Here is a 25,727-nt window from a genome sequence, read left to right as displayed (position 1 = left end):
TCCTGCCTCTGAGCCGTCATAGTCCTATGATCTTTCCTGGTTACCTGCCTGCACCTTTCTCTCCCTATTCGTAATGCAGGCCCCCTGCGACCCTTGCCTTGATTAACTGCAAAACGCCCCACCCTCTTGAGGCACAGGGCCCTCAGTCCAACCTCCTCCTTCTTGATAGGCGTCTTCTGTCTCTCATCAACTTCCTTCCTTCTGCTGCTATTCCTCCTTTTGCCACACTCCTGCCCCTTCACCACCGACGGGTGTAGCACATCCCTCTACCCCTTCTCTGAAAACCTTTAAAGTGGGTAATCAGCTTCTCTTAGCTACTCTCAATGCTCGTTCTGCCAGCAAACACTCTTCTGACATCTGTCTCCTTCTTGAAGACTTTGGCCTTGACGTTCTCGCACTTATGAGACGTGGTTCAATGCCATCTCTGTCACTACTCTTGACACTCTTCTGTCTGTGGGTCACAAGATATCCAAGCCCACACCCACCCTGTCTGGAGGTGGAGTACCCCTGATCTTCCCTGAATGGGCCGCTGCTACAAGCCATACTCATCCAATCCTATTCCTCCTCTGAATGCCTTGTCTGTAGGCTTTGTATTTCTCCTACCCTCTTGCTTACTATCGCCAACTGTAGGGCTCCCTGGCCCCATCTCCCTCTCCGTCTCTGAATGGCACGACCTCACCTCTTCATCTCCTGACCTCTAACTCCAAGATTCTCTTCCTCAGAGACTTTAAAATTCATCTTGATTCTTCTGATGCATCCTCTGTACTTATCTGTGACCTCTGTGACTCTCTTTCCCTCACAATTCTTCCATCTGGTCCGACCCACTCAGCCGGACACACGCTGGATGCACTCATCTCAGCAGACATCCCCGTCTCTAAACCTCTCACCACACCTCTCTCCTGGTCTGACCATGCCCTCCTTACCTCTCACCTGGAGCTTTTGGGCCCCCTGACTAAGCCTTTGCATTCACTGCCAGTCTCCTCTGCCATTTGACTGATGAAGCGAGTGTTATTTTCTGCTTTTGCTGCCACTTTCATCCCCCCTCCCTCTCCTGCTATTGACTCACCCACTGATACAGCCCTTGCTAAACTTCACCTCTCCTTCTCCAACACCCTTGAGACCTTTGCCCCTGTCATGAGTATCCATATGAAGCCTTCCCTCAAGTTTAACAGCTGGTATGATTCTGACCTAGCCTCCCTGAATCACAAGCGCAGAATTGCTGAACGGAAATGGCATGCTTCAAACACATCCACTGACAAACTGACCAGTCGCCTGCTCCGAAGGCAATACTGTCTCTCCTTCCACTCCAAGAAGAGGGCCCATATCCAAGCTCACATCTCGGGGACCACCAAAAATACACCTGAATTATTCAAAATATGTAAGGAACCCGCCACTTCTACTGCAGTTTCCACCTCTCCTATTCCATCCAAGGTCCTCTGTACTGCTCTGGCCTCCCATTTCACAACCAAAACAAGGTCATCCTGTCCTCACTCTCATCTACCCCTCTCCTTACCCCCTTACCCCCACCTGCTCTCAGGCCTGTCTTGGCCCCCTCTGCCCCATATTCTCCTCCTTCTTGCCCATTTCAACGAACAAGGTCTGTAAAGCTGTCTGCTCTATGAAAGTCTCCTCCAAACATATGCTCCACTGCCCCCCAAGAACTATAAAGGACAACATCTCCTCCTTCGCTGCTGCCTTGGCCTAATAGTGTTACCATTCCTTTGCCACTCGCTCCTTCCCACTATCCCTCAAGCACTCCCTTGTGCACCCTCTCCTAAAAAAAACATCTACTTAACCCTCCTGCCCGGCTAACTACCATCCTATCTCCACTATCTCCTTCCTGGGAAAACTCTTGGAGAAGTTGATCACTTCCCACCTGATCCACCACACTGAATCTTGTGGCTGTCTCTATGACCTCCAGTCTGGGTTCAGAGCATTGAGAGGCATGGAAACAACTTTCCGGAACAGATCTGCTCTCAAACCATAACTCCAACTCTCCTTCTTTTCTCATCCTCCTTGATTTTCCCTCTGCCTTTGACACCGTCAATCATGCCACCCTCATGAAGCGGCTCCATGATACCCTTGGTGTCACAGACATTGCACTGGATTGGTTGACCTCCTTTCTTTCTAATTGACCCTCCCAGGTGAAACTGGGCCCTTCACTCTCCTCCATCTCACTCTCTACCTGTGGCGTCCCTCAGGAATATGTCCTATTGCTGTGGCTCTTCAACATCTATCTTAGCCCTCTGCCCCACTTCATTTCCTCCTTCTCTCCTCATTTCCAGTGTTATGCTGATGACACTCAGCTCCCCTTCATGCTTCCCACCCCTACCTTCTCTCTCATTCCTGACTGCTTTACTGTTATTCAGGCATGGTGCATGGCTAATGATCTCTGTCTTAATGCCAGTAAGACCGAGATCCTTCTTGTTGGGACCCCTGTTCCCTGCTTACCTCACACTCTCTGGCCACCCTCCTTGGGTCCCCTTCCCTCCCCATCTTATGAGTCAAAAAATCTTTGTGTCATCTTTGATTGCTCTCTCTCCTTCTCCCCTTACATCACGGACCTTGCCAAGAAGGCCCACTTTCAGTTTTACCTCCTCAGAGGCATTCTCCCATTCCTTACCCTCCCTCAGAAACTCAATGTCTTCAGAGCTCTGGTTCTCTCTAGGTTGGACTTCTGCATTTGCTCCTTCCTCAATCTGCCTCTTTCCTCTCTTTGCCCTCTTCAACTAATACAGAACAGGACTGCAAGATTATCCTTGGCCTCAAGCCCAGGGACTGAATCTCTCTAGACCTTACATCTCTCCATTGGCTCCTGGTGGCTACAAGGATCAAATTCAAGACCCTCTGCATCATCCACAAGGATTTCTGGGACCCCGCTACATCTAACTCTATCTCCCTAAATACTTCCATGCTAAAGCCCGTTAGTCCTCTAGTTCCAACTTTTTCCAAGCAGAGAGTGGCGGGTAGATCTCGTTCTTCGGCTGGTGCCTCCCTCTGGAATGTCCTCCTTGCCCATCTCAGACTTGAGACTGGACCTCCTTAAGTTCCAGAAGGTTCTCAAGACCCTGTTCTTCTCTACCTCCTTCCCTTTCCCCCTCCCTTGCTAATTGCGCCCACCTGCTGTTACGACTGGCGACCTGGTCACTTATGAGTCACACAGAGCACCAGGCTCTCACTGATCAGTCTACATGGGCACCCCCCTAACCAGCACTGGCCTTACGACCCCCTTCCCTGACTAGCCTGGTGGGACTGGACCCCTTCTGAGTCTGGTTCAACCCGTTAAGATAGCTCAGCGTGTTGAGCGCTCACTGCTGCAATCTGAGAGTGATCTGCAGGACGCAGGTTCGAATCCCGGCAAGGCCAACTCTGCCTTTCAGCCTTCTGAGGTCAATAAATAAGTACCTGTTTCAGTTGGGTGATATTGTATGTAAATTTGTGCTACAGGTGCTATATTTATAATACATCATTAACCCACGTCCTCGCACTCAGGCGGTGGTCTGCTCCCGGCATCCCCTGGCACTTGCCTTCCCCCTGGGCCGTTTTTTCCTTCTCCCCCCATGTATGCCCCTGAATTTGTGTCCCTGGCCCTGACCACCACCTACCCCCCTGCTGCCCTTCAAACCTCTTCTTGCACTTCTTGTTTCTGCACTTGCACGATCCGAATGTCACCAGGCCTAGTAGGACTGTTATTGTAGATGATATTCCCTGCCCCCCCCCCCCCCCGCCACACGTCTTTTTTTGTCTTGTGGCACCTGGAAACAATTTTTGTCCACATAGTGCGCCTTATAAATATTCAATAAATAAAAAATTAAAAAAATGACAAAAAGGATTTTGCCAAAACATGAGCAGGCTGATATCAAATGCCAGGTTGATGGCATGCAAATGTTCTATGTGACTGTTCTGAAGTGGACGAGACAATGGCTGTGATAAGCAGGTGCATGCAATGGAAAGTGTTCTTACTGAATGTACTTTTCCCATCCACAGTTATAAGCCCACCAGTGACCACCAGTGAATGCAGCACATGGGGAAACTACAACTTTCAGACCTTTGATGGGTCCCAATTCAGCTTTCCTGGAACCTGTTTCTACCTCTTTGCCAGCGACTGCATATCAAGTCACAGTGCCTTCAATATTGTCGTGCGGAGGAGCATCAGCGATGAAGGCAGCACCATCTTTTTCTCAGCCACACTGGATGACATACTCATAGAGGTGAAGGACACGGGCATCACTGTAAAAGGACAAGTGTGAGTTCAAAGTCTTCATTCAACTTCAGGCTAATCTCTGGCATTCTATATAACAAAGTGTTTTTTTTTGTCCATGTTTGTTTTATCTGTCGATCATTCTTTATTTTTGTTTTATTCATGTGGCAGTGTGATTCTTGACATTGCTATGCAGTGTTTATGGTGTATATTCAATGGATAATGTGTATGACTTTCCAATTTTTAGTTTTTAAAGTAAGGATGAAAGACTATTTGGGACCTAAGATAGCAGAGTTGAAAAGTAGTGCTCTCACATTTTAAATATCTGCGCACTGCAAAGAAATTCAACATTGCTCATTTTAATTAATAGTCAATAATTACCAGAACGACGATTACACAACAAATATAGTAAGTGTAATGCTTCAGAAGAAGTCTGTATTCGTTGTCGAACATGGTCCATATTTCTGATATGTAAAGCAGTCCAGTTGTTACCCTCAAGGTTTGAAATGTTATATGCTGCCCCAAAAGTCACTTAGCAAAACACCTTGGGTAAAACGAATCTAGGTAAAGATAGAGGAGTTATCATTTGCCACTAAGTTCTGGGTAACTGGTATGGGTGCTATATAGAGGGTGAGGCAGCCTTAAAAGCTGAAGCAGACCATAAATATGTGCCCAACAAGCCTTTGTCAAGAAGTGCAAGTCATTCTGTGTGTCTGCTGTGCTCCTAGTCCTAATATCTCTCTTTTTGCCAATATGTGGATATGCAGCCAACGATTGGAAGGAAAGAAAACAGCTTACTACTTAAACAAACCTGTAGGCATCTGCTAACACCCACATATTTAGTAGGCACATAACTAGCCACGGCCGCATCTATGCACAGTTTGGCACCCCTCTGAGTTACTCGGTCATAAACCAGACTGGAGGCAGACCTGGTATTAAGCTAAATGGATGTTTGGTGTTTGAAATCAGAGGTAGCCTATGACTGGGATAATAAATTAAGAAATGAATGAAGGAAAGCATAATATCTTCAGACTTTAGGCAAATGTGTGGCAGCAAAGCTCCCGTTACAATATGCATTCACTAAGGCAATGCATGCAAAGTTTAGTTTCTGAAGGAGGCATGCAGTGTAGTCTATGTAGCTGCCTTACAATTGCCCTCTAGTTCCACGTCAAGGAAAAGCCATCAATAGCACCTCTGCTTGTTTAGAATTTGAATGTGTCCCATCTGGGTCTGGCTGAAGATGTGGGGGAGCCCATTTTAACATGTTGGTTGCCGGCCCCCTCTTGCTAGATTAGTACTCATTATAAGGCGCATGTGGGGTAATGGAGACAAAGAAATACATTATATAGTTATAGTCTGCCGGTTATCAAGAGACGGCCAGCCAGCAGGGTGCTGAAACACTAAATGCCCACTGAAAAGCTATACATCCTTCTTTTTCAGCAAGTGGCTTATGTGGCGGAACTAGTGTTAAAAGGCAATGAGGTGCTAACACTTTCGTATTGAATTATTTATTTATGGAACTTATAAAGCGCAACATATGCCAGAAGGCTTCTTGGTGATGAACAGAGCTGGGAGGAACCACCAATTGAAGATATTAGAATCGAAATCTTTTGAGCTCTCGCTTAAGGGACAATCAGTCCTTGTATTTCCCTAACGGGGAGCATATTGCATAATTTAGCTGCCACTATAGAGAAGACACAACCTACTCTGTGAGTAAAATACGCCAGAGGGACAACCAACAAACAAGCTTGGGAGGAGCGCAGAACCCGAATCAGGACATAAGGGCAGAGTTTTTGCTGAAGATATTCCACGTCATTCCCATATAAGGCGCGATGGACCAAACTGATGGACTTAAAAGGAGATTAGCTTAGCACAGGAAGCCATTGCAGACGGCAGAGAATGGCTGTAGCATGGGTACAGCGCAGGGTCAGGATGGTGACCCTGGCTGCAGAGTTCTGAAGAACCTGCAGCAGATGAATAAGATAGGAGGGCGGACCTAAGTAGAGGGTGTTGCAATAGTCCGGAGCCAATAGAACCTACGAACCTACAACAGGAGCCCTAAGTTGAGGAGGCAGGAAAGGGAGGACCTTTCTGAGAATGTTAAGCTGATAATGGCCTTGCTGATATGTTGCGCTGAACTGAGGCTCTGCAGACAGAGTGCCAGTAATCTTAACTCCAAGGTCCTTTACCACCATAAGAGGGACCAAGAGAGGGGGGGCTATACCAAAGGGGTCAACAGAGCCACTGCGGCAGGAGGGTCTACCACCAGCACCTCAGTTTTGTCCCCATTCAGCATCAGGCAGTTACTCCTCATCCATACCCCCACAGCTGTGAGACATAACCTGAGGGAATATACCAAGAGGGAAGTAACGGCCAGAAGGGCTCCAGCAAACACAGCTTGTAAGGCCAGTGCTGCAAAGCATACATTTAAAGCCCCGGAACGAAAGTAAATAAAAGGGAATATACTTCTGCGTTATAAGACTGCTGACTGACAACATGGGAGTAGCTGATTGGGACCCCTTGAGGCTCGAGGCCTCTTTCAACTGTATCTGAATGAGGATGAACTAACTATGCCTGCATAGCTAAAAAAAAGAAAGGTATAATCATACAAAGTGAGCAAACAAGGAAGAACACAGAGACAGGGAAGAGGGGAACAAGAAGGCAAGCAGATGGAAGGAATAAGGCAGCCACTGGGACGAAAAAGGGGGATCCAAGGAAAGCGGAAGAAGCCAGACAGCCAACTGAGACAAGGAGGAGGAGGAGGAGATCTGAGGAATGAGGAGGGTGCTGAACAGAGGCACAGGCTGAGAACCAAAGAAGGAATTCCGGGTGAACAGAAGCAGTTCAAGCATACCTGCAACCTAGACGTTGCAACGTGTCAGGCTGCCAAGCAGACGAGATAACAAGCACCATTGTGATGATGCAAGATGGGCAAACACTAGACCGTCACCCTGCGCTTGTGCCGGAATGCATAATGGCCGCTGGCAAGGCAGCGATATCGGTGAACCGTGACACAAGTTGTCTTAGAATGTGGAATATTGTTTATTAAGTATGTTGGTCTGAGTGGCCATTATCTCATCTGTATTAAAGTTAGAGATTTTTTGGTAGATTGTTTGCTTAATTGGGACCCAGTCGAGGTTTAGCAGGGCTGCTGAAACATGGTTGTGTATCTTGAGCCCAAAAGCAGACTTTCGTTGGTTGGTTCATTACCAGTTGATTTGTCTGGTATTTCAGAATGCTGAGGTGCTTGCTTTTTCAGTCACAAACTGTATTTAGAACCACCACTTGGATTCACTTTCCCTCATGTCTCCTTCCCAGGCATATGTGGCTGAAGTTGCGAGGTTTTGATAAATGATTTTATTTGTCTGATCAATATAAGTGTTGGGTCAAATTGGAACTTTGGGATTTTGCATTCTTGGTTGGTGAGGGCGTGGTCTCCAGAGTGAATGGCCACTGAAATGGGGTACGTTGGATTAGTGACTGGTCAAAATTATTGATTTCTGTCTTCATTGGGTGGAAACAAATTGTAATCTCTAACATCTAGTCCTGGGTAGTTGTTGAACATTGTTAAGTTGTTAGGCACCAACGTATCTTTTCCTTACACTTCCATTGGAGATTGCCTGGGTGACCTTGTAGAAAGCCCACATTAAGGAACAAAAAGGGCATCTATTATTTCTTCTTCTCGAGTGATGCATGTAACCGGAATGTGTGCAGCATTGCCAAATCAGTGGAAGTTAGTTGCATTTCTTTTGGTCAGTTTAAGCAATAGTTGTGGTTTTCAGCTTGCTCCAGGAACAATAATCACTGGGACAAGACAAGCTAAGTGTGCCTGAAGATGGGGTGGGCTCCAGTTCCTGTAGTACCCACAAATGGTTCTAGTCCTCTGCAAAATTGAAGGTTCACTGTGGACTGGAAGATAGACCCGGAATAAATATTTCTGTGGAAACAACTACAGACTTGCAAAACTATTCAATCTCACATGATGATCTTAAGGTCCATCTAATTTAACAGGGGTTGCACAACCTTATGTTGTTCCTTCTGATGTGTGATGGAAGGACAACAATATATCTGGTACTATAAGCAGATGCTAAGAGACAGGGCTCTAGCAGTGGCAATAATAAAGCCAATGAATGCTCATATGAAACAAATCTTAATATCTCTTTTCCTAGGTCAGCCATGAAGGAAACCTCCTCGAGATTGGGATGGATCAGTGAATCTAGGCACTATATCCAACATGTGAACACTGCAATTGGCTGTGATATTTTTTGAATTAACCTGCCTCCAGCAAAACCTCCCATTTGGTTAATATTTTTGACTTGCATTTCCTAAAGCATGGCATTACACAGGCCCATTACTCTTCCTAGGGAATGATGCTCATCATCATCACCATCATATTTATAGAGGGAAGACCTGGCTTTGGGAAGCAACAGAACCCTGTTTAAAAGTCATAGGGGGAAGTAATAATGGGGGTGGGTGGGCAAGAGATCTATGGGCAACCATGGGAGGAAAGAGGGGAAGCAGACCACCCAGTCTCAGGTTAGGTGATGTGCGTGTTTGGGCCTAGGTGTTAGGGAGGAGTGATTACTTGAAGAGGAGGGTCTTGAGATCTTTCCTGGAATGCAGAAGCGAAGGAGTGAGCCTTGTGTTGACAGAGAGGAGATTCCAGAGTCTTGGAGCTGTGATGAATCCTGTGGAGTCATCACTGAATCCCTGATGATGAGCTCCTCCTATGTGGCCAGGGGAAGGCAGCTGCTACCTGATCCTTACCCTGGATGAGATGATTTCTGGGGGGAGTTGGTGATTTCACTGGAAGAGCTGCAGTATCCCCCCCTTTCTTCTGAAGAACAACGTATGACACCCAAACTCCTAATTGTCTACTGTCATTCTAGTTAAAATCCCATTCATACCTTCAACATAAACCAGACATACCTAACATCTCCTGATCCTGGTGTTTGTCTAAGTACAACTCCTAAACAGCATTACTTTAGAAAACATATAAAATGTAGGTACTCCAACCCCAATAAAGCCTCAGTACTGAGACAAAAAATTGGAGGAAGGAGTCGATGCAGATTAAAAGAGGCCCAAACCTGAATGTGCGAACTAGTTGTCTGACTGGATTAGGAATTCTCAGGACATAAAATAAATGTCATCCGCATCAGAAGCAGAAGCAGAACGGGAGAGGACTGTGCCGATGGAAGTCAAGAGGATAGATGCATCTATGCGGTAGCCAGGAATGCTGGAGGAAGGTCTGCAGTGTAGAGGAGCCCATGCCAGAGGGCAAGCTGCCTCAAAGAGAAAACGCACGGGATGGGAATGCTGCAGAGTACTGGTGAGTAGGCCCAGGACCATTGGGAACCCCAGGCCATACCGTGTAACCCAGTAACTGAATTAAGAACATTTGAATACCGACCAAATAAAGTGCAAGGGCAACACTTGAATAAGTCCCTATGTCTGAAATGTCCATGTGCGGAAAGCTGGAGAAAGTGTAATCCTAAACCAATAAATGCTGATATCATAAAGAAAACAACACTTGAACGAGTCCCTATATGTGAAATGTCAATGTAGGAAAAACTTGAACAAGCGGTGCCAGACTATACAGGTATTTAAAGACCCAAAGAGATTGTTGTTTGAAAGAGACAAATTTGCCATCCTACCTGATCAATAAGAAACTGTTGTTTTGAAAAGACATTTTCACTGTTCTACCTAAAAGTCATGGGCAAGGGAATGACCAACCCCCCGGGACACCCCCCAGAGCAAAGGAATTCTCCTTGTAAAATACTTTTCTGTTGGATTTACTTATTTGCTGTTGATCATGAACACTTTTGCCAAATGTAAGCCAGAGCCATGTCCTTGCATCCTTAGTTGTTAATTTCTAGGATGAGGGCCAGATTACAATGTTTTGGATACAAGTACAGTTTATAAGTTTAAAGACTTTAGTTTTAGTTTCCAAGGCAGGGAAACCTTCTCTAGGATAGGGGTAGAGAGGTATTCATCCAACCCATTTCTGTTTAATAAACATGTCTGATATTGAGAAAGCTACAGTGTTGTGTCCACTTCTCATTTCTGACCCCTCACAGGGCGTAGACAGAGAACACCTGTTTGATGGTTGTTTCCTTGTTGCACAGCACAGTTTTACTCTGCACATGCCCATAGATTTGGTAGATCCTAGTCCTCCATAGATACTGAGCATGTCAGTGAGGTAAATTAGAAACTTGAGGACAATGGCCCCAAAGATGATGCATCAGGATTTGGAGGGGATATGTGCTTGCACCAGTAGCCAGTGCAGTTTGATCGGGTCGGGTGATGTAGTCAAATTTGTGGAGTCTTTTGATGAGTCATGCTGTAGCATGTAGGGCATATCTCATGGATACTAGGGTGTTTGCAGCAAGGTCTCCCAAAATGCTACCCTGCAGATGGGAGAGGACCAAGGCCTGGTCAGCAGACATGAAGTTGGTTGCTGGGATGACAGGGTTGATTTTCCGCAGTAAGAAACATTGGTACCAATGTATTTGTGTCTTCCTTGTTAGTTCCTTCAAGGAGAGGCGTCTGATTATGTAAAAACCTAAGAACCTTGGAACAGTAGTTAGCTGGGCTTTGAAGCTCTTCAACTTCATAGTGGAGAGCAAGGTATGTATTTCAGAGTGTTAGGTGTTGTTGCTCAACAGTAGGAATTATGACTTCGAGCTGTTAAACCTCAGGTAGGCACTGGGCATCTAAGTCTGAATCAATTTAAGACAGGCCTCATGCCTGTGAACAGGGGTGGACTGGGAACAGAAAGTGGCCATATATAACATGATGCAAGCAAGACCAACTAATGGAAGTATGGTTTATAACAAAGTATTTGCATCAAATGGATGGGGGGATGGAGGAGAGGTAGAAGGATGGGGCATTGTGAATGGAGTATGAGGTAAGAGGAGCAGTAAAGCAGGGTACCCTCAAAAAAGAGGCCCATGGTGCAGAGGCCCACTGGGAAATCTCCAGAGTTCCCTGTAGGCTAGTCCACCCCTGCCTGCGGATGTCTCTGGTGCATGTCATTTGCGTAATTGGCGGATCTGGATGTCTGGACCCGAAGGGTTCTGAGCAGTTTCATATAAAGTTTGAAGATGAAGTAGGAGAGGATGACTTCTTACACTACTCCAAAGGTCATAAGTAGAGCTGCTGATCTGGAGGAATCCACTTGAATTAATTAGTGGTGTTTACAAATGTAGGATTTGAACCTGCTGAGGATGGTCTTGCTTATCCCCATCCAGTGATCGAGAATGAAAGCAAGTGTCTGGTGGTTTACTGTCAAATGTGGCTGAGAGGCCAAGAAGAACCAGGTGGCAAGGATAACTCTTGTTGAGGATGTTGCGAGCATTGTCAATCACCTTGATGATTGCCGTTTCCATGCTGCATTTAGTATTGTTCAGATTTGTGTTGGCTTGTTACATATTCCTTTTGCCCCTACATGTTCCAAAGAAAGTCTGGGCAAGTTTGCCATATCACTCGAATTTGAGGTATTTTGGCATCCTATAAACCTTTTGAGGTTCCCCTGAGATTCATCCTGGAAAGCTGGAAGACTTATAAAGGTACACAATTAGGGCCCATAATAGGGGACGGGCAACTGCCAGCTCCCACAGGTCCCTATAACATACTTGCTGCCCTACTGGTGGCTTTCAGGCCCCAGAATGACAGTGGGGCATCTTAACATATTTTTGTGTCTTTATCCATTATTCTTGGGGAAATTGGGATGCCATGGAGAGCACTATGGTGAATGGAGGATTAGGGGTGTCTGTTTGACCTGCAGTTGGCCCATCACTGTAAAAGGGACACTGAACATTTGTTTTCCCCGACCTGCAAACATTGGTGGTTTACTTTTTGGGAAGTTCATCTAGCCATATTTGAAAGGCAGTCAGAGAATGTACTTATGAGCCTGGCTTATAGGTTTGAAGGACATACTCTGTCCCACATTCCAATATAGAGGAGTCTAGGCTGAATGGCCTTTTTGACAATTATTGTTAGCCTCCCCATGGGTAGGTAATGGAATTCGTTGGTCTCCAAGTGGTCTCTTCTGTTAATTCCCATAATATTTCCGGTTAACATGTTTTGAATTCTGAGCTAATTATCAATCTTGCGGATGGATAAGAATGTATCAGATGGGAGCGTAATCAAATAGTTTGTACTTCTCCTAGGTATATAAAGACGTTTCTCCAGCAAAGGCATACATTGGGGGCCTTGTGTGTTCTTGAATGGGCCTTCCTGCAGCTGCACATTCAATCTCTGACTACTTTACCCTCTTTCTAGTCAGAGGAGGTATGGCACTATAGTTTATTCCAGGCCTCATCTCCCCATTCTGTCTCATCTCATCTGGTCAACCACAGATGTAACGCGTCTGGAAGGCAGATGGAGACACAATGAAAGAGAGGTGGCCAGTGATGGATGAGGAAGGGTCGTGTCACCGAAGTAGTGGTGCTCACACTCTCTACATGCAATATTTGTAGGATGCAGATCTACAAAAGCTGCACTGCAGTATGGACCCGACGAAGCCCTAATGCAAGTATGTTTGTCATTGGTATTGCTGCCCTAGTTCGCTAAAATGCAGTATGAGCTACAGATGCATAATTGAGAGAGGGCCTGTATTTGTTTGTGATCGGGTACTTATGTGTACGTGTACATTAATGTTTCCACTATGATTGTGTGTCTGATGAATGTGGTTTATGTTTGATTTTCTGTTAATTAGATCTGATGACGTTTACAACTATAAAAAACAATAAAGCTACATTCAAGTATATCCTATGACTGTTTTCAACTCTCATGTTTACAACAAACTCAAACTCCAAAACACCACGTCAGAGTTTCTGAGTGATTTATAATGCACCAGGGACAGACTTAACTGCATCAAGGCATGAGCAGCATGAGCGCTGGCATGACATTTACCAAACTAACTGCAAGATCAAAGTCTATAACAGAAGAGCCACATATCAAGAATCTTTTGAAAGGCCAAAATAGTTATCATTTTGGGTATATAAACTGGAAGTGGGTTTCAAAACCGAGAGGCGCCTACAGAGAATCTAAGATAGACATTCGTTTTAAAATTTGATTTAGGAGTCTCTGCTAAGGATTAGTTCTCTGAGGCCAGAGTGCAAAGAAGTCTATACAAATGCACCTTGCTATCCAGATATTTAGGTGCCAGACGGTACGGGCATTTAGCAAAGAGACATAGGACCTTAAAAGTGATTCTACATTTTACAAGAAACAAGTGAAGAGGTTAAAAATCAAGCACACAGCGGAGTTGTGCACTTCATATAAGTGAGCAGTTTGATTATCTGGGATTTCCAAGTACAGAGAATTACAATAGTCTACTTTTGGGTTAACCAGCGAACCCACACGCGCAGAATGCTAGCCCTTATCAACATAAGGAAAAATCCCAGAAGCAGGTGAAGTTTAGAAAATGACTACGCTGTTAATTTGTGTGTCTGATGGTTGATATCTAAATCTTCTTGTTACCGACAACCACTGTTTTTTTCTTGGTTTTAAAGCTCGTAGGCAGACCAAAAAGTGAAGGAGGGGACACACATAAAAGGGGCTAAGACGTTTGTTCTTGGGGCCCAAAAGAATTATCTTTTTTAGATATTAAAATACAATGATAACAGTGGGGATCATTGATGGAGTCCACACTTCACTGCTGCACTTGGGGACAGTGAAGGTCCTAACTTCACCTCTTGCATTCTTCAACTGAGGAAATAATGAAGCCACCACAAAGCATGATCAGAAATGCACACTAATAATTACGTGTGATAGTAAAATCACGTTGTCCGCTGCATCAAATGCTGTGCAAAAAAAATATTAACTAGTAAAGTTAAATGTTCATTATCAGCATTAGAACCATTTATTTATTTATTTATTTATGTGCGTTGCTTAAATATCACATTTATTCAAATATTCAAAGAGCTTTACCAAAAGAAATATGGTTCAATAAAATGAAGCATCAGTCACAATGGGGAGCATTGATCAATGTTCAAGAAAATACATATCATTCAAGAGAAGGAGAGATGGAGTAGGTTAGACTTGAGCTGTTAATTAAAGAGGGAGAGAGAGGGGCAAGAGCGAATTTCAAAGTGGAGAGAATGCCAAAGTTTAGGGGCAAGAAGCTGAAATGAGTGAAAACGAGAAGCCGCGCAGGGTCGGTTGAGAACAGAAAGAAAGAATTGTGAAAAAAACGAAGATTCCGAGTAGTTGATAGAGGGAGCAACGAATAGAGTAAAGTAGGGGCAAGTGCATGGATACATTTGAAGACAAGGCAAAGAAAGTTACATTTACGACAGTGGACTGAAAGGTAGGAAGTCCGAACAGAGACCTGACCGCTGACTATAGTATAGAACGGGGAGGTGAAGAAAGACCTAGTTAGGTAAGCCAACATAAAGTGAGGAGCAATAATAATGTTATTAAACAGATGAAAGAGGGAGGAGTGTGATACAGACGAGATATGAGTTTGAAATGAGAAGGTGGAGGTCAAAGATGACCCCCAGGTTCCTTGCTTGAGAGGACAAAAGGAAGGTGCAGCATTGGAAAATAGATAGATAGGGGGATCTTACAAGAAGCAGGTGAGAGCATGATTTCTGTTTTCTTTGATTTAAGGCCCAGACAAATGGAAAGACATGCAGGCAGAGATAGCAGGCAGACAAGACCAAAGCCAATGATTAATAGAATCAGAGAAAGTGGGAAATGATAGAAGCATCTGGGTATCATCAGTGTAGAGGTGTGCCTGGAACCTGAAACTCTGGATAAGCGCAGGGAGAGAAGAGGTGTAATGAGAGAAAAAGACAGGACCAAGGACAGACCCTTGCAGGGCACTGTGAGAAAGATGAAAGGAACAAGAAGAAGAACTCTTCCAAGAAACACAAAAGGAGCAATTAGAGCGGTTGTAGAAAAAAACTGTTAAACACTGTACCAGAGAGACCAAAGGAAGAAAGAGTAGAAAGCAAAGTGGTATGATCAACAATGTCAAAAGCTGCATTGCTAGTTGAGCGTGAACCAAACATTCCAAAAGTTTGGATAAATATGGATGAAGCGAGATAGGCTGGACATTGGAAGAATCAGAAGAGTCAAGAGAGAATTTTTGAGGAGTGGTAGAACAGTGGCATGTAAGGCAGGGAAGGAACCTGAGAGCAAGGAGAGATTGAATGAAGTAGTAAGAAAAGAAGCCAGAGCAGGATAGACAGATTTGACCAGAGAAGCAGGAAGAAGGTCTGAGGTAGCAGCCACAGGATGGGTCCAAAGGATCATGGATGTAACATCACCTTCATAAATAGTTGTAAAAAAGAAGAAGGATGAATAAGCCATAGAAAGCGAGGCACTAGGAGTAGATTCACAAAGGTAGGAGAACTAACGAAAATAGATGGAACTACAGAACATGCAGTGGAACAGATATTATCATTCTTAGTGAGAAAGAAATCAGCAAAGTCAATGGAAGAAAGATTAGAGCACACAGATGGATCGACTGCTGGAGGAGGTAGAAGACCATTCAGAGTGTTGAAAAGCAGTTTTGGAGATTTTGTTTGAGAAGAACTAAGAGTAGCTAGATTTTGCTTGTTTGAGACCAGAGGTGTAAGTAGCAAGGGTGGAAGAAAATGTAAGATAGTTAGCAGAAGTTTTATTTTTGAGCCAATGACATTCAGCTCTGCGGGCAAGAATCCTGAGAGATTTCAAGAGGAGAGAGAACCAGGGCTAAGGCAGAAAGAGGGCAATACAATCAAGAGAGGAGGTAATAGCCAAATATAGAGAGGAAAGAAGATTATACAGTTGGAAGAAGAGGAGTAACTATGGTTAGAAAGCTGATCCAGAATAGAAGCAGTAGGGGAAACAGAATCTAAATTCTGTAGATCACAATTTACTAAAGTTGATGTTGTGCGAGGTTAAGGAGTGGATGAGTGATCGAGAAAATGGAGCAATATGCAAACCAGAAAATGATTAACAAGAGGAAAAGAGTGAGAGATAATAGATTCACTAGAGTAAAGATTAGAGGATATAAAGATTAAATCAAGGAAGAGACGTTAACATGAGGTGAAGAAGAAGGAGCAGACATCCAACAGGGATGGAATAAGAGACCAGTGCCACCTCCAGGGTGAAGTGGTCGGGAAGAATTAAAAAATGAAGAACAGCAGGAATAGTGGCCTCAGTAACAGGGTCATAGGAATGAACCCTAGTCTCCATGATATGAAGAAAATCACTTTTTAAAGAAAGAAATGGATCAAGAAGGAGATCACTTTTGGAAATAGTAGAGTGGGCATTCAATAAGCCAAGATTAAAGCAAGAGGGAAAAAGTCAGAGATGCGAGGATAGGTCAGATACGAATAAGAAACACTGCATGATAGATGTGGTTTAAAGTGGTTAGTGATGCAAACAGGGATTTCCAGGGAAGCAGGTGGAGAAGAAAGGAGAGTGAGGATAAGGGAAACAAAAAGCATGAGAGCACAGGGCAGTGATTCACCCAAAAAAAATAAAAGCAGTGTGCACCCTGGTGCTAACATGGCCAAAAAGGGAATGGAAAGACAGTATCCTTAGAGGGTGGCCTTTAGGTAGGATGACCTGGGTAAGGAAGGGACACCCACAAGAGTAGAAAATGTAGGTGGAATAGACCATGCAATCACTCAAGTGGCCTCCGCAGGCTGGATGGTGGAGGGGCGGGGAGAACCCATACAGCAGGTGCCACAATTGTGTTGGGCCTTGGGCAGCCCCCAGCAGGAGAGTGCCTGCAACATAAGGAGAAGTCCTTCCGATATTGAAGATAGTCACGCCTTTACTCACGTGGCCTGCACAGCCCGGTTGGTAGCAGGCACAGCCTGTGGAGATGGGGGGCTAGGAGATAACCTTTGCAGTTTATGCCCTGATTGCACTGGGCCTCGGGGGGTGGCCCCTAGCAGGAGAGTGTCTGGAATGTCCTTAAATTGGTAAGGAGAAGTTCTTCTGATGTTGAAGTTGGTCATGTGATAATTCCTGTGGCCTGTAGGGCCCGGATGGTGGCAGGCACAGCCTGTGGACGAGGCGGGCAGGGGGGAACCTGTGCATTGGATGAGGGGACCATCCTGGGTCTTGGGTGGCCCCCTGCAGGAGAGACCCTCCAACATCCTTACACAGGTGAAGAGAAGTCCTTCTGTTGTTGAAGATGGTCACTTGATCATTCATAAGGCCTCCAAAGTCTGGATGGTGGCAGGCATGGGTTGTGTAGGAGGGCAGGGGGCAAACCAGTGCAGCGGATGCTGCAATCAGCCTCAGGGGCACCCCAGTAGGAGAGTGCCTGCAATGTTAAACAGGTAAGGGGAAATTCTTCCGATGTTGAAGATGGTCACGTGATCACTCACATACAGCAAACAGTGCCATTTCACTCCTATGTTTAGGATCAATTCTAGATTGACACTTACCAAGGTAGGCATTTGGTTTTCCAAATTGTTGAAGTTAAACTGTAGCCGTTTGCTCAAGTATTTTTGAGAGACATGAAAAAGCAGCCTCCAAATGATAATTACTCAGAATAAATGGGCACAGCAAAGGTTTTTTTTAGCACTGGGGAGGTCAATAATAACCTCATAGGATTTGGAATCACACCTTCGCTCATCAATTTTTCAAAGAATTCAGACATACAGTGCCCAATTGATTGAGGAAAAGGTTTTGCTGTAATAGCCAGGACTGCATCTTCAGACTGACAAGTAGGTCACATATTTTTAAGTAAAGGAAGGATATTCCCTGGGAATATTAGCTGAAAGTGAAATAACGAGATGATGTTGTGGTTCTGGATACCCGATTGGCACTCGGAAGATCATTCTGAGCATTAGCCACTGCCTTATAGGATGAAATAGTAGATTGAGTATCTAACATGTTGGATTAAAAAATGAATCAAGGTATCGCAATGCTCATAAAATATAAAGGCATACATTTGCCCTAGTAGTTCCTTTAGGAATGTGTGAATTGTCTCAACATGTTTTCTGGGAACACTATCTGCATTTCCTATCTCCTTATCCAGGAAATGCTTTTCTTTCCACAAAAATATCTTTCTTATAAGAAGGACAAAGTATTGGACACTAACTAACACATCGGAAGATGTATTCTTTCGCCAACATCATTCTGCTATATTCATCAATGTAATGTTTTGTAGCTCTTTTAGGTGCAGGCTAAATTGTGAGGCAGAAGGATTTGTTTTGTCTAGAACTTTTCCAAGAAGCCATGTCACATATCTGGTGAATAGCCTCTAAATGAAAGTTATCAAAATTTAACCAGGGGGCTTTTGAATCTTCTGCCCTCCTTTGAAATTCTTATTTTTTTTAATGGCTGGTATACAAGTTATTTTCCTTGAGGTAGGAAGAACGCAGTTTCTGTTCGGCATGAATCATAGGGCATTGGAGATACGGGTGTCGGCCGAATACCGAATAGTTAACCAAAGTATTCGGCTGGAGCTGAATAGTGACCGAATAGTAGATTACTACTGGAAATGTGTCAAGATATGCATAACAAGCCAAAACTGTTGGCTTTGCCAATGCTTGTTTTAACAGGACTTCAGTGAAGGACATGCATAATGCTTATAAATAGATCATAGCTGTAACAAAGCTTCAGTATGGGAGTTTTATTATTGCTTGCTTTCGTTACCTAATAAGAAATTCAGTCGGGAACTGGGGCTGTGTGGGAGTTTTTCAGTCGAAAACATTCCATCGCAACTCCAATTACTTAAACATTTGCATATTGGAATAGGCACTGATAATAGCAGAGAAACAACTTAATGAGTAATTTTCCAGGCTTTCCAAATCATTCCCTGCACCATCATGTAAAAGGTGAAGCCCACTTAACGAAAGAGTGTTCCATTCCTAGTGTGCTGAAAGCACAGTAGATGCATCTTTGTTTCTCCTTTTGTTCTGCAGGGTGGGCCCTGAAGGAGACATTATGGGCACTGCTGGTGGTAGAGAGAGGAGGAGGGAGAGAGCGCTGCTTTCAGTGCACTGCCAGACCCTTTTACCTGTACATATGTGAATCCTTTTCAGGCGAGTGCTTGCATAGCAGTGGGTTTTAATGTTGTTTGTCGTACTTCAGAATGAAAAGGCTATGCAGTCCGTGAACATTCTGAATAAACTTTTTATGGTGACCACAGTGTCAAAAAATTCAAAACTGATCAAAAAAGTCAGAATCGTTGAAAAGCAGCCAATGCATCGGTCACAGTCCTCAGTGTCTTCCAAGCGCTGGCTGTTGAAGTGGGTGTGTCATCTGGCTCCTGCTGCTTGCCTGTTTGTTCCTGCCCAGTGCGTGGCATGGGAGGGCCTTGCTTCACATGCAGAGCAGGCACCCACAGCACATCAGAATTCCCCACTCTTCGCTCAGGCAAGGGCATGTCTATGCAGATTGCTCTCTTTGTACCTTGACTGGTTGTATGGGGACAATCGGAGTGGCTCATACAATCTTGCATGCAGAGGGCAGCAAAGCAGGTTGTGCTTCCTGTGCCAGGGTTAAAAGAAGCCATCTTCTGATCCCGGGAGCCTGTTGTGCTTGCCTAAACTCCAGCCAAGATGTGGACTTTGGAGATATGACTCAGCTGCTATCAAAGATGTAAGCACTGACCTGGTCGGTGATGCCAAACGCTGCTGATGTATGTGCAGACAGCCCAAAAGGCTCAAGACTCCATTTCATATGGAAGTCTGGAGAACCCTCTGGGGTGCCAGCTTAGGAAAAAGCCTTTGTAGTGAAGCTGTAGCTGCAGGCTTGTAATCGAGGATGAAATGTAGGTCAGACAGCAAGGATCTCAGTGTTGGAATCACTCGTAGAGTGCCACAGAGGGAATGGAGCAGGCAGCACTACTAACAAAGGCAGCAACAGGTAACATAGAGTGGAATTAAAAGAAGAGAAGCCAGAAAAAGGGGATGGAAACTGTGAGTGAATGGGGTGACACAGGCCCTGTTTCCAAGGAAGGAGAAAGACACAAGAAACATAGGTTAAGGAGCATCAATGCAATGAAACAAGAGGTGACACATCTGCTTACCGTTTTGAGGCTCCTTTTGAGTAGGAACTGCCTTCTACTTCTGCTGTAAGTGCCGGTCATAGGAGGCTGCCATCTTTAGGGAGGACTAGACCCTGCCGTGCAGTTCGTACAGTGGGGCCTGCCTGCCGCCATCTTGAGGGAAGTAGTGCAGAGTAAGAACGGTGCTTTTTCCAACAAGACCAAATGGACCGGTCTTAATATGGACGTTTCCTGACAGCTGCATTCCAGGGAGCTGGTTGGGTGGGGGTGTCTCCCTCCCAGCTGACAGTGTACTGTGCAGCCGAGCCTGGGACTCGGCCAGCTGTGGCAGCCTTTCAGAACCTTCCTCGCCTCCCCCTCAAGGCTGAATCCTCGGTCGTGTCTGCCCCTCACCCTAACCCCACCGATCAGTTTGCACAGAAAAGGAGATTCTTGTGTGTTTTTCCAGGTGTATGCACTGGCCTCATTTCACCTGCCAAACCTTTAAAAAAAAAGAGGGATTCCAGTTTAGAGTGACGATGCAAGCCATGTGGGACGCGGAGCAAGGAAAATATGTGTTTGGTAGGTCTACTTTCCTAATTTATGTTTTATTTTGTTCCTCTTCTTACTGGCCTATCTAGTGCTTCATTATACTGAGGTTTCTGAGGCTTTAGCTATGCTCGCTGAACTCTCTTTGCTGCAAGTGGTCGCATTGTGTACAAATGTTCAAATGCACGTTGGCTTTTACAAGGAACTCCAGCCTGAAACTGTCCCTCTCTCTCTCTGTTCCTCGCCCTCTTCTCTCTCTCTCTCTCTCTCTCTCTCTCTCTCTCTGTCTTTCTTCCTCCCTCTTCACCCTCTCTCAAAAATATTTATATATATTAGGGGTGTAACTTCGGCTTTGAGTAAGGATTCCGGTAGGTATTCGTCCGAAGCCGAATACCTAATTTTCAGCCGGAATTTGGCTGAATACTTACTCAAAGCTGAATTTTGGTACACCCCTAGTTGTGGATGAACAATATTAAATAGCAGAATAAAATAGTTATACCAAGTCCTGAGGAACTTCACCATGCAGTATTATAAGGTTGCTAGAAAATACTTGTTATAGACTATGCCCTTTAACATGGGTAGGTACGTCAATGCATTTGAAATCATACACACTGAAAATGTTTTTTATGCGATTGACCATCAAATTATAATGGCAGTGCATCCAAGGTGTTATGTACCCTATACAAGAAAATGCTTTAACGTCTCACAGATATGAATCAATGCCCTCCAGAAACATTGTTGTGTGGCCTGGTGGATGGTTAAAAACAAGAATCTTCAGGAATCTCTATTTGTCCAATACACATTTCAGTAACATACAGTCTGATTAATTACCTCAAGAGTGCAAGGGAGTAATACTCTTCCTCCTCCTTCTTCTCCTCCTCGCCAGTAGATGACACAACAAAAGGCAGTAAGCAAGTATAAAAGACAAAAACAAAAGGAATGTCAACCAAAGGACCAAAAGACCCTTTTAATAAGGACTTCTCAATTCTATCATTCCAATGTGTAAATGTAAAGCAGAAAACATCAATATAAATTGTAATAAACATAGGATAAATATGAAATGGCAATTTAAAGGCACACAAGATTTTGTGCCATCATTAAAGAGTAAATGTAGCCGTAACAAGTGCCAGTGACTAGCACAAGAAAATGCTTTACGCACACGTCACCGACTTGCACGACAGCAGGGAAGCAGGGAGATGCAGATCCGTCTCACTCTGGGCACCATCTGGTACATGAAACAGAGTGAGAATCAGACAAATGCACAAAGAGTACATGAAAGAATCAGAAAGAAAATTGCAACACTTGAGAAGTCCACAGCAGCACATTTATTTGCAACTACTGAAAAGAATTTGGGGAAGAAACAGGGTCAGCAAAACCCTTAGCAGTGTTCCTTCATATTGCAGAGATGCACCTCTGAAAAGTGTGCTTTAAGTGAGAAACTTGGAAAAGTGCAGTGATGTATATATACACTGTAATGCTGTTCCCACATGCTGCATGTTACTTCATCTTCAAGGTATGTCAATGCACATTCTATTTGATATTAGAAGAGATGGTCGAAGAGTCTTTGCAAAGTTGTCAGTTGCCCATGGTGTCCAAAAGGCAAAGGAAATTATCAAGGACATTTGCTGCGGTCCTTTTTGTATCTTTGGGTGCAATGGTACCTGTCAATACAACTTGTGCTGATGAATTTGGACTGCCACCAGTGCTCAATGAGTTAATCTGTGCAGTGTCAAACACTGTAAAAGTTGACTTTCCTAATGTTTATACAAAAACTCCAGGTTCTGCCTGGTTTTGGAACCAACACAATGGGAGAGGTGCACCCACTAATTGATTGATTCTCTCATTCTCATCTTGAAAATGTTCCCCCTTTTGTCTTTGATGACCAGTCAGTGAGCTTCCTGGTACCAAACGGTCTTTGGTTGACTATTTTTCCTTGAGTTGTTCTGATGTGATGTGACACATTCAGGACTGTCCAAGAATGTTTTTCATTTCCTTTCTTGAATTTCCTCAGCTTCTTGGGAATTTAGGCAGCACCTTCTCTCAGAGAAAAGTATATGCTTTCCTGTTCTCCATCCTTATTTATTTATTTAGATTTGTATAATGCGCCACACCCCCGTATGTCTTGGGGCACACATAAAATCACAGACAAACAACTGGGTTCAGGAGGAGAACAAATTAGAGTGATTCAGTTCTGCAAGATTAAAGAGATGGGTCTTGATTATTTTCTTGAAATCCGCCAGAGATGTTATTTTTCTCAGATTGGAAAGGAGACCACTCCAAGCCAGTTAGCCTTGACATTGAAAGAAGTCCCACCGAACCCCTTCAGTTTGAATTTAGGTTGTTGGAGGCTAGTCTGATCCACCGATCGTAGCGAATGGCAGGGTTGGTAGACCTTGGTGCATTTAGAAAGATAGGAGGGGGCCTGGAGGTTCAGGCATTTGTGGCTCAGCGGCAGGACCTTGTGAGTGATACAATGTTTCACAGGGAGCAAATGAAGCTCACTCCTAACATGAGGGATGTGAACTCGTCTGGCTAGCGACTTAACAGCACCTGGAGTGCTGCAATGTTTGCCTTGGAAGTACCAGGAACAGACTAGGACAGTATTCCAAGCGGGAGTTAACCAATGCTGATGCAAGAAGGGACATGTTGTCAGCAGTCAGAAATGGACGGTTGCCTCTAAGAAGTGTATTAATATAGCCACATGATGCCTTGGCGGCTATATGGTCTCATTCAAAACAGATATCAGCACAGCATCTGTGGAGCCAGCATATGGTTCACAGACCAAGAAGGCAGAAGACTGAAATGTTTTTGGACCAAATGTATCCTATCAAATTCTGGGTCTGCAGAGACAGCTTTAGTGCCATATAGGTCTAGAGATTAGTCCATGGATCAGAATTATCCATAAGTGCATTTGACCCATATGACCACATTTTTGTATTTCATTTAATAAAAATGATGTCAGGTTTTCTGGCAAGTTTAGTGTAAATTTGCTGTATGATGGACCTTAATGTTTGAGTTCCTAGAGCCCGTTGACAATCTTCATTCAGAAGAAATGGTAAAACTTGATGTTTGACGTCTCAGCGCAGATTGAGAAAGCTTTATTGAGAAGGAATGACTTATGCTGGAACTTAAATTGTGGGTTTACACAGTGCATTGCAAAGAAATGCTGCATGCTGGAATTTTAAGCATGAGTACCTAGAGTGGACCTCAGAAGCACCTTAGATATAATGTAGTGCATGCTGAAGTTGATGGTTAGAATTCCTAAGAATCATGAGCCATCAAAAGATCACATTGGATGCAGGATCTGGCAATCCAACCTCCTTAAAGACAATTAAGGAATACCGTGAATGTTGGAACTTGGTGGTTGCTGTTCTATTCCAGCATGGGAGCATAAACCCTGACTAGACCAGCACCAAACATGCCAACATTGTAGAAAAAATGTAAATATAAAATGTTCACGCTTTTGAATCTCAAGTCAAGTTTATCATTTCAGTGAGTGTGTCACAAATGGTGTGAGAAGTGGGATGCAGCCTGAACTGACTCAAATGTCCAAACCACAGAAATAACCAAGTGCACTCGAATCACAAATAGGGGTTTAGATATATCCTGTACTATGCCAATCACTACCCATAAGCATTTCCTGCATGCGCCAATAGCACTCAGAGCACTTTCAAGATACTGATGCCATACTTTACCAGGGTTGATTATCCCCATGAAATTCTGACTGACAAAAGTACCCCCATTATGTCCTCCATCACGAGAAAATAAAAGCACTGTTAAAAATCAAAACGATATCAGCATTCACATTCATCCTTATAATAGCTTAATCAGGAGACTGATGAAAACACTGAAACATCTACTAAAAAATATAGTTGACCAAAACAGACAGAATTGGGTTGTCTTGTTTGCCATCAGAATTACCCTAACATTAATATTGGATATTCCCCACTTTTATATGGATATCATCTGAGAACAATGAGGAGACCAGGAGAACTCCAGCACGAATGTGGCATTGTTTGTTCAGCACACCAGGGAACATATTGTCCTAGTCCGAGACCATGTGTGAGAGAATCTATAAAAGTATCAAGGATGACAGAAGACACCGATATGAATATAACAATGTATGACTATGCACCTTCAAAGGGGAACATCTGGTTCTTACGTTGATGCCTAAAAGCGAGAATAAACTACTCACCCTATGGCATGGTCCATGCAAGGCATTGGAACAGGTTGGTAAACTAATTTATCAGTGCACTAACCAGTCTGACAAAATGAAAATCAATTGCATCATGTGAACTGACTTGTTGAAAGCCTGGAGATCAGGAGATGGAGAAATACACTGCTGTGTACATTACCAAAGGCTGCGAGAGCTGTTAGGCTGCTTGGAGGCTGCTGTTCGGTGGGTTGCATCTTTGCTAGGATAGGGGTGGGTGTTGCTGGATCCTCCTGAGGCTATCTTCTGTGGGGTACCACAGGGGTCTTGCACCTCGCCAACTATCTTTAACATTTATATCCTGCCTTTTTGGACTCTTCTCGATGACCTGGGTGTGCAGTATGCCAATTACGCCGACGACATTCAGGTTGTCCTGAAGCCCTCGGGTATCTATACGCAGGATAGGGTAACCATCAACGTGGTTTATGATGCTATCCAGGCTTGGATGGCAACCAATGCGTTGGTTTTGAACAAGGCAAAAACTGAGCTCATGATTGTGGCCTCGGAGCCTCGGTTGAAAAAATTAACAGCAGATTTTCAAAGCTTTAACATAGCTGGTTCCATCATCCCTGTTGTCAAAAGTGTTAAGACCCTAAGGGTTATGCTCGATGCCGAGCTTACCATGAAACCTCAGGTGACCCATGTTTGCTAAAATGTTTGTAATGCTATTTTCTAAATCTTGATCTTTAGCTTCCACTTTTTAAACTAGTGGAAATGATATCAAATTTCAATAATGTTTTCCTGTATTAAAGGTATTGGCAACTCTAATATGGTTTTGACAATTCAACATAATAATGAACAAGGAAATTATT

At 44.1% G+C, this 25,727-nt stretch overlaps 1 protein-coding gene across 1 annotated transcript in view; it reads left to right on the top strand.

Moving 5' to 3' along the window:
• Nucleotides 1-25,727, top strand: part of LOC138503906 (mucin-5B-like) — a 447,355-nt gene that overhangs the window by 11,839 nt on the left and 409,789 nt on the right. Inside the window, exon 2 of the mRNA XM_069623991.1 lies at nucleotides 3,988-4,246. Coding sequence (XP_069480092.1) covers nucleotides 3,988-4,246 — 259 coding nt within the window. The remainder of the gene's footprint in view (nucleotides 1-3,987; nucleotides 4,247-25,727) is intronic.

Source organism: Ambystoma mexicanum, chromosome 11 (assembly GCF_040938575.1).
Source record: "Ambystoma mexicanum isolate Mex_15411 chromosome 11, UKY_AmexF1_1, whole genome shotgun sequence".
In the NCBI taxonomy this organism is placed as follows: domain Eukaryota; kingdom Metazoa; phylum Chordata; class Amphibia; order Caudata; family Ambystomatidae; genus Ambystoma; species Ambystoma mexicanum.
The sequence above is the reverse complement of the archived record's forward strand: the minus strand, read 5'-3'. Positions and strand labels throughout refer to the sequence as shown.